The sequence below is a fragment of the Pundamilia nyererei genome, unplaced genomic scaffold (genome assembly GCF_000239375.1).
Source record: "Pundamilia nyererei isolate P.nyererei 1_Seehausen unplaced genomic scaffold, PunNye1.0 scaffold00373, whole genome shotgun sequence".
NCBI lineage: Eukaryota > Metazoa > Chordata > Actinopteri > Cichliformes > Cichlidae > Pundamilia > Pundamilia nyererei.
The window spans coordinates 155,951-165,109 of record NW_005187774.1 but is presented as its reverse complement, the minus strand read 5'-3'; the positions used below and the strand labels follow the sequence as shown (position 1 = coordinate 165,109).

The 9,159-nt window shown below is 51.0% G+C and overlaps 2 protein-coding genes across 3 annotated transcripts; one reads left to right on the top strand and one right to left on the bottom strand.

The window, feature by feature from the left end:
- The first annotated feature begins 801 nt into the window (after positions 1–801).
- Positions 802–2,643, top strand: mos (v-mos Moloney murine sarcoma viral oncogene homolog). Its single transcript, XM_005752693.1, has one exon. It carries the CDS (start codon positions 882–884, stop codon positions 1,887–1,889), a length of 1,008 nt encoding a protein of 335 aa, XP_005752750.1. The 5' UTR covers positions 802–881; the 3' UTR covers positions 1,890–2,643.
- Positions 2,644–4,400: 1,757 nt separating this feature from the next.
- steap2 (STEAP family member 2, metalloreductase) lies at positions 4,401–8,912 on the bottom strand. Of its 2 annotated transcripts, none has more exons than XM_005752696.1 (6): positions 8,585–8,912; positions 7,841–8,244; positions 7,463–7,629; positions 6,271–6,798; positions 5,640–5,804; positions 4,401–5,319 (listed from the first exon to the last, which is right to left on the bottom strand). In XM_005752696.1, the coding sequence occupies exons 2-6, from the start codon at positions 8,220–8,222 to the stop codon at positions 5,026–5,028; spliced, it is 1,536 nt and encodes a 511-aa protein (XP_005752753.1). In that variant the 5' UTR covers positions 8,223–8,244; positions 8,585–8,912; the 3' UTR covers positions 4,401–5,025. The 2 variants fall into 2 exon arrangements, with proteins under 2 accessions (XP_005752753.1, XP_005752751.1); XM_005752694.1 differs by having other exon boundaries at positions 8,627–8,912.
- Positions 8,913–9,159: the final 247 nt, after the last annotated feature.

Below are 9,159 nucleotides of genomic sequence, written 5' to 3'. Positions count from 1 at the left end.
ACACACTGTAACTCACAGTGTTACTGACACACAGACTGCAGGTTTCTCCAACCTTACAAACAGGTCTTAATCAGTGGTTGTTGATCAATGGTCATGAGACTTTGCATAATTATGATGAACTGACCTCCCAGCCCATTGTTCCTTCAGTGGGCTGGTTTCAGTCATTATGTAAATGTGCTGTTTATACCATTGGGGAAAACCTGCAGTCAGCTGAGACTGAAGACGTCACCTGATGATGACGACACGTTTCTCCTACTGAAAGCATCCAGATGAACAGAATCAACTTTTGGAGAGTTACGCTTCCTTACAACATGAAAAATCTCTCTGACCCATGAAAATGATACCTGGTACACTGAAGCTCGCATCAGACTGGTTCCAGTAGCTTGCATTAAAACACAGTAATGTACAGCTCCATGTTTTCCTTTGTTACCAGTGAGCAGGCTGTTAGAAAGTGAGCATCTGTTTTTGCGTGCTGGAAAAGTCGGAGAGAGTGAAACAGACAGGCTGTGAGCTCCACGCTCCTCGGTGGAGCACCCTCCCCCAGCCTCACACTCCCTGACCGTTCAGGCAGGGCTCCCCATCCGCAGCTTTAAACACTGCGCACACATTACCAGCTCACACGGCTCGCCGGGACGTATATATGACCGTAGATGTTATTATGCTCACTGTCCCAGATGTTGTTCACACAAAGCCGTCCTTTTACCCGGCTCTGCTCTGTTGTATAGAGTAAACTGAGGTGAACCATCGGCATGAACTCAGTGACCCCAAACAGAAGCATTACGTCCTCCAGAACAGCAGGCGGCAGTGCGGAGCGCGTAAAAGCCTGAGCTGAGCGCAGAGTAGCTGTTCGGCTTCCAGAGCAGTATGGTGCACAGCGTGCCATGCCGTCTCCCATCCCGCTGACCCGCCTGCTGCCCAAAGACTTCTGCCCCTTTGTGGACACGGGGCCCTGCAGCAGCCCGCTGACTAAGCACGGCTCCACCTTACAAGTGCCCGCTCAGCGGCTCCATGGCCGAATCGCCACTCGGCTTTGGTCCTCGGTTATCCACTGGAAGCAGCTGCGCTCCGTGCAGCCCGTGGGCTCGGGAGGCTTCGGCTCGGTCGACCAGGCGGAGTACTTCGGAGAGACCGTGGCGGTGAAGAAGGTCAACAGGTCCACCAAGAACAAGCTGGCGTCCCAGCAGAGCTTCTGGGCCGAGCTGAACGCGGCGCACCTGCGCCACGCCAACATAGTGCGCGTAATAGCTGCCACCACCTGCGTCCCGCCACAGTGTGGAGACGAAGGCAGCATCGGGGTAATACTGATGGAGTTCGTGGGCAGAAGGAACCTCCAGCAGGTCATTTACGGTGGCACGGAGCCGCTGGGACAGCACAGGTGCGTCAGGTACTCGTCGGACATCGTTCACGGCCTGAGGTTTCTCCACTCCCACGGCGTCGTGCATCTGGACATTAAACCAGCTAACGTGCTGCTGACCAGCGAGGACGTGTGCAAAATCGCAGACTTCGGCTGTTCTCTCAAACTGGACCCTGGCTGTGAGGTCAGCGCCGCGAGCCACCAGCCTCTCGTGGGTGGCACGTACACGCACAGAGCCCCAGAGCTGCTCAGAGGCGAGAGGGTGACTCCTAAAGCGGACATCTTTTCTTTCGGCATCACTCTGTGGCAGCTTCTCACCAGAGAGCCGCCCTACACCGGCGACAGGGAGCACGTCATCTACGCGGTGGTGGCTCATAATCTGCGGCCTCCTGTTCAGGACCACCAGGTGTTCCGGTCGGAGCCGGGGCGGCTGTTTCGGGCTCTGCTGAGCCGCTGCTGGAACGGAACGCCCCCCTGCAGACCCAGCGCCCAGGAGCTGCTGTCGTCCCTGGAGCAGCTGCAGCCACAGACCTGATTTGATCTCCGAAGCTGCGCACGGGTGTGTGGACAGCTGTGGGTTCGAATATGTTCAGCTCCAGGAAACGAGCACTGTGCGCTAGGCCAGGTCAAAGCTGAGGAAACGCTGGGCGTCTATGACTACATGTTTCTACTGTGCAAATAATAAGTGTGATAGTCCTCAGATTGTAGCATTAAAATGAGCTGGTTTATTCTCCTCTCAGCTGTTCGTGCTGCTGTCAGGTCGGTCCTGTGGGACCAGGACAGTTTCCTCCCAGGCGTCCTGATCCATCTGTGACAGTTTCCAAATGTTTCTTAAATGTGTTGTGAATCCTAGTGTGTGAAACGTGATATTTGGGTGTGATGGGTTTCATTAAAATTCTTTTTTATGCCACGTTTGTCTGCAGTTCACATCATTAGAGGGCAGCAGCTGGTCGGAGGCTCGGTGGGCCACTGCTGCCGTGTCATGGGAGGACACTTGGTGTTCAAGTAGTACAAAACCAACTGTTTACATTTCAAATATTGTGTAGCAGCACTAAACACATGGGTCCTCTCTGACTGTCATTGTGTTCGTATTTAACCACAAACTGCATTAGATTCTTCACGTCAGTGTACGGCTGAGGTGGGCCCGGCTACCAGCCTCATTCAGCCAATCACAGGTTTCTCCTTATTTACCAATCCACCCCCGCACACACAGACGTGCATCCTGAGCGCGTGAGGAGGTTACCCACTGTCAGAGTTGTCGTTGAGCCTCGTAATGATTTGCAGCTGTGTGCAGAAACAACGAGATTCTAATGAAATGACCAAACTCAGACTTGTTCATGATAAAGTTTATTTGTACTCTGACGTCGAGCTTGGGTCTGCCGCCCGGCCCGTCGTCTGATCCAGCTGCTGTAGATCTCCTTCATCCTTAAAGCTCACAAACTCAATGCATATACAGAGAAGTACGATTTGTGAAGCCGGACAGCAGAGGGCGCTGCTGCTCATTTAACCCTTGTATGGTGTTCGGGTCTGTGAGACCCGTTTTCTGTTTTTCCCAAAAGAAAAATTAAACAATTATTTTTTCACCCTGAAATTCATTGGCTTTGGCTTATTTTCTGTGAAGAACATGAATCTGAACTAATTTTCAATGACCTCATACTGTACCTCCCCCCACGCATTTACATTACATACAAGGTGTTCGGGTCCACTGGACCCAGGTCTAATAAAAGTGTTGAAAGTGTAGGTCCTGTGTTCCCACACTCTGTCTTCCTCCTTTCTGGTGCTGCTGATAGTGTTTTCTTCCCCTCCTGCTCTCGCACAAAGTTGCCACATTGTTGAAAATTCAACTATCAACACCGTCTGCTCTTACATTCCCACACATTTTACCCTCTTTCTTGAGGGATCCAAATTTTATTTTCTCATACCCTGTCCCACCTGCAAATTAGGGGCATAATACTATAAATAAGACTTTGCCAGTGTGGTTCTTTATCACAACTGATCAAGATGGCAAAAGATTATCTGCTGCGAGGGCCATCCAATTGATTTTGGAAGAGAGAGGGGCTTCGGATGATGATGTTGACAAAGAGGTTTCAGAATATTTCACATTTCTGAAAATTCAGAGTCTGACAGTGACTTTGAAGAAGAGGATGAGGTTGAGCACCATTTAGTAACAAAACGAAGACGAGTACCCCATCAGCAGCCAGCTCCAGGACCAGAACAAGCCCACCAGACAGCAAGTGAAGAAATATAGATGTCAATAACTGGTGAAATCGAATGGTCTTCTTGCCCAAGAAATGAGCCACCCTGCAGAGCTGCTACTGTGATAAGCCAGGGCCAACACGGCTGACAGTTACTCATGTGCAGGACATCAAGTCTTCATTTGAGCTTTTCATCCCAGATTCCATCCAGAAAATTATTCTGGATTGCAGTAATCTAGAAGGACGGTGTGTTTTTGGAGAGAGGTGGAAGGAGATGGACCAAATTGATCTACATGCCTACTTTGGGGTTCTTATCCTTGCAGGAGTTTTCAGGTCCAAAGGGGAATCCACAGAATCCCTGTGGGATGCAGAAACCGGCAAGAACCTTTCTGTGCATCAATGTCTCTAAAAAACTTCCACAAAATTTCCAGGATTATCCGTTTTGATAACCGAGACGACAGACCAGCTCGACGGCAGAGAGACAAGCTAGCTGCCATCAGGACAGTGTGGGATAAGTGGGTGCACCACCTCCCCCTGTTTTACAACCCTGGGCCTAATGTCACCATTGATGAGCAGCTGATCAGATTTAGTTGTGAAACATATTGCTTCACGTGTAAATAAGTTGTGTCTTTCCACTCACTCCACTTGATTATAACTGATTTATTTTTATAACATTTTATAAAACAAAAAACGAGAAGCACATTAATTCATAAATGTGGTCTAACAAAGGTAAAGGGAAAAATTAACCATGTTTGCTGTTCATATGGTTTGTAACTGGGATGAAGTGAACATCTGTTGAGTAATTTAACATAAAATTGTTTGATAGTGTTAAACTCTGGCGGGTCCACCAGACCCATGAACACTGGCTGAGTAAGAAAAATATGAACACCACACAAGGGTTAAGTGCAGATTAGACACCGGCTGTTCATTCACTGTAAAAACACAACGAAATACTATAAACTAACACTCAGTGTGAAGCTGTGTGTCACATGAGCGTCACAGGAACACGTTTCACTGACTGACACACAAATGTTACACACTTCTACCACGGTCTGTAAGGAAAACAATGTGTGAATGACAGCCTCAGATCGCACTGCAGACACACACAGGTAAACGCAGGTGTGCAGCGTTACAGTGAGGAGAGGCAGATGTGCTGCAGCTGTCCTCCATCATCAAAGCTGCAGGGCCCACCGACAGCGCCTCTGCTACACTCCAGTCGCGATGTCACAGAAGAGCAAACAGCTGTTCTCACAGATGAGCAGGACCTGTACAAACTGCAGTTTCAGTTACAGCAGCGACTCAAAGCAGGGACGTGATGTCCTGATAAACACTACACAATAATACGAAGCAGCATCGTTGGAACAATAAGAATAAGCAGATACAGCAACAGGTCCACAGCACGAAGCTGTCATCAGACACAGTCCCGCAGTGAGAGTCACTACAGCGGTTCCTCACCTGGAGCTACAAACAGGCCGATCACATAACGGTGACCCTCTCAGGGGAAACGTGGGCAGCTGAGCCCACCGGCTCCATGCGCTTGCCCCTCATCTCACTGCTGTCCTGACCCCTGCGGATCTGGTGGAGCTTGCGGGCAACGCAGGGGAGCAGGATCAGCAGCTTCCCAACGATGACGCACACCGGGAGCGCCAGGGCCACGACGAAGCTGGGCGGCAGGTAGAAGCGGTAGGCCTCCTCCTCAAAGGCGCGTTTCCAGCCAAACAGCAGCCCGTGGAAGGTCGCAATGAGCAGGGCGATGTACCCCAGAGTGGACTGGAGCAAAGACAGGAACACTCAGACACAGGCTTTTGTTGTGATCACATAACAGCACGACAGTGACTTACATTAGACACGCCCCTAACATCGAGACTACAGCAGAACACGTTTACACGTATGTAGTCTGTCATGTGACTGTCTAAGAGAGCGTCTCGGTCACAGCACGTTTCCCCAAGTGTTCACAGCAGGAGAGCTGGTTTCAGGTACACTCGTCACAAGCCGCCATTACGCACTACTGATCACGTACACAGACTAGACTGGACTCCGAATAGTCTCTGAGGCACGTGACACGACGGGCCGGTGGACTCTGTGGGTACCTGTATGAAGCCGAACTCCCTCCAGTTGAGCGTGCTGTGGACAGACGGGATGGAGGTGACAGCCAGCAGAGACAGCAGCCCCAGACTCATGATCCCAAAGGAAACGTACATCTCCACCCTCCACACCTCTTCCTCGTTCCACGTGCTTTCCATGTTCGAGTGGACCTGCCATCACATGAGAACACGAGCCCGTCACAGAGAGTACAGTTCATCAGGAGAAACCCTACCGCTGCTGCCAATCAGATTACAGCGTTTCTGGTTTACTCCACGAGCCTCCCATCGCTCCTCATGTGTTTGACACAGATTTTAGACAACGCCGACGTGAACACGTCTCTACTGTGACACAAACAGAAAAGTTAAAACCAGGAAGGTTGGTGGTTCAATCATGTGGTTCAAGATGCTAACCCCCTATGATGCATCCATGGGAGTGTGAATGTTAGACAGGAAGCTTGTGTGATGCTGCCTGTAGCTCAGGATGACACTTATGCTGACCTGTAACGTTTCTGGATATTTGAAGGCAAAACCTGTGATGTTGCCAGTTCTCTTGCTAATGTGTAACGATTCAAATCAAAGTGATCTTCAGAAACAGCACTGATGTTTGTAAAGATGTGCAAAAAGCTGTTTCACTGACCTGCTGATAAGCAGTGTTGAGCAGCAGGTATCTCTCAGACCTTCTCAGAGGCAGGCACACACTGTAGAGGACATGAACAGCAGCCAGGAAAAAAGCGAGGAGGCCCAGCTGTTTGCGGCTCTGCAGCCAGTTTTCCAGCCAGTGTGGGAAATGCTTGTACTTGGTGCCATAGTAGAGCTGGTGGGCAGCTGCTAACTGTCCTGCAAGGTACACCAGGGCCAAGAGAGTGATGGCGACGGCAGGCAGTGTCCGATTCACTATCTCTATGGGGATCTTGTAGAAGTCACTCTGCTTGTATTTCATATATGGGTGAATTATATCTCGAATAAACGAGTAAGAGAAAAAGAAGATGGAGAGGGCCACGGCAGCAAGAACAGGGCCCTTCCAGCCAGGGAACAACTGGATAGGCATGTTCTCAATATCACGGGAAGAAGACAGGGTGCCCATGTCCACCGGCTGGAAGTTGAGCTGCCGGGCTAATTCCATGATCTGCTGCCTGGCCTCCACCGAGTCACTGCAGATGAACACCTACAGGAGAAACATGAGGGCGGGTTAGAGACGACGGGCCGGTTCAGAGGCGTCCTCCTGTTTGGACGGTGCTGCGAGACCTTTATGAGTCCATCTCAGCAGCACCCATGCTTCTTATTAATCTCTGGATATCTCCCACAGCATGTCTTTGTCCCCCCTGAGCCTGGTTCTGCTGGAGGTTTCTTCCTGTTAAAGGGAGTTTTTCCTTCCCACTGTCACCAAAGTGCTGCTCACAGGGGGTCACATGATTGTTGGGTTGTATTAGTGTAGGGTCTGCCTTACATTATGTTGTTGTGGTCTGCTGCTGTATAAATAAAGTTGAATTGAAGTCATTTCGAACGCTGCCACTAACCCAAAGGAAGCACTTACTGGTATTTCTTCACTGACTCAGTGTCATCAACAGCTTTAAACTCTCTGCCTTACATACAAAGTATCACAAAGTCAGATTCATGAGCACGTGGCTGACCTCTCAGCTGAGGCTGTGGTATTTTAAGGTAAAGACCCTACAACACTACAGACAAACCCCTGGTGGGCGAGCATTTTAGCAACAGTCACAGGTCAAAACTTTGGTTTTTAAACAGGAGGAAAGCTCCAGCAGAGCTCAGGGACACGACAGGACAAAGACACGCTGTAGACGTGGACACGTGTGGCCCGGTTACTGCACCTGTGTGCTGGCATCCTTAGGGTAGCTCTGCTGCATGGCCCAGGCTGAGATGACGTTGAAGCCTTTGACCACGATAGAGTCTGGCAGCAGTGAAGCCAGATACTCGGCGTTGGACTCTGGATACTGGTTTGCTCGCTTATTGTTACTCACATCCACCAGGATCTTCCCTGCACAACAAACACAAGCACAGCAGTCAGGTCACCAACACTGATAACCCAGACGTCTTTGCCCTTGCATTTCCTCCAGTCTCACACACGCGGCTCAAACCAAAACCTTTGGAAGGTCGGTAGCTTGATCTGCATGCTGGGATAAGAAAATCAACCACTGTGTCCAGTATGTGTGTGATGGTGTGAAAGCACTTAGAGGTGTGTGACATACCTTCCAGTAGGTGTTTGAGGTCCCACACAACAGAATAGTGCTCACGGCGGATTGCCAGGAATACGATGTTAGCCTTCCCCACGGCATCTTCATGGTGCGTTACATCCACCACATGTGGAAATGAGTGGGCTGCCAATTTGGGATGGCGGCTACCCACCACCACATGGAAGCCACAGCGCAGCAGGCGAATGGTCAGGCACTTGGAGAAGTCACCTGATCCCAGAATGGCCACAGTAGGCTGAGCATCCCCGCACCAGCTTCCTGGACCTGCAGCTCCATTCTTCAGGCCTTTGGACAGCAGGGGGGCCTGGACGTGGTGGGAGGAGGAGGCTGTGAGGAACACGGGGGTCCTGCTTCCACTCATCAGAGACATAGAGTCCATCCTGCGTGCTGCTTCAGTGGGCCTGGAGGAGACAGAAGCACGGGTGTCTGTAAGAACACAGCAGAGGATCCGCAGGTTTCACGCATTTAACACACTTTGTTCCACATTTCTGAGAGCTACAGCAAACACGTCCACGCTGTGTGTGTGCGTGCGTGCGTGAGGGCCTCCACTGGCTACCCCAGTGACCGCGCGGGGAGCCCCCACACGACATCGGCTCTCCTCGCGACCTTGTGACTGCAGACAGTGGTTTCGCGAAGGACGCGGTCGCGCGTGTGCTCGTGCACCTGCACCAGATGCTCTACCGAGACACGACGAGCTGCCCGTTTACCCCACTCACGCGCACACGTATGATGCCATGTTACCGTGTGTGTCACGCGGGGATGCTGTCGCAGCTGCTAGCTCACCCTCCCGGTCCTCCTGCTCAGCCTCTGCCGCGTGACGTCACCACACTCGCTCGCGCCATCGTTCACTCAAGCGGAAGTTGTTCTCAGGCGATATTATCTGCAGACAACACTGAAGCGAAGCTCTCTGTACATCACCCGCAGCTCCGTCTCCTGTTTCACCGTGAAACAGGAAACACGTCACTGTTGCCTGCTCAGCACAATGTGACGTCATGCACGTGAGGGCAGAGCTTTTGTTTACACTCGGGCTTCATGCTCGCGCTTGTGTCGCCTCTGTCTGGTGACATCAGCTCAGTGTGCGCATGTGCTGATGCTCAACCATCCAGGTGAGGCCGACGGGGTTCACCTGCACGTGTTTGTGCATTTACACACATATACACTCTATGGTATTACAACTGTTGTAGATCAGTGGGCCAAACTAACTGCAGTGCACATGAGCCACGTGGTGCAGTGTTGCCATTCACAGTAGCTCCACATCAGCGTTAACACGGGAGGGCGAGACGTCCACAGTGGAAGACAAAGATTCCAGTTTTTAA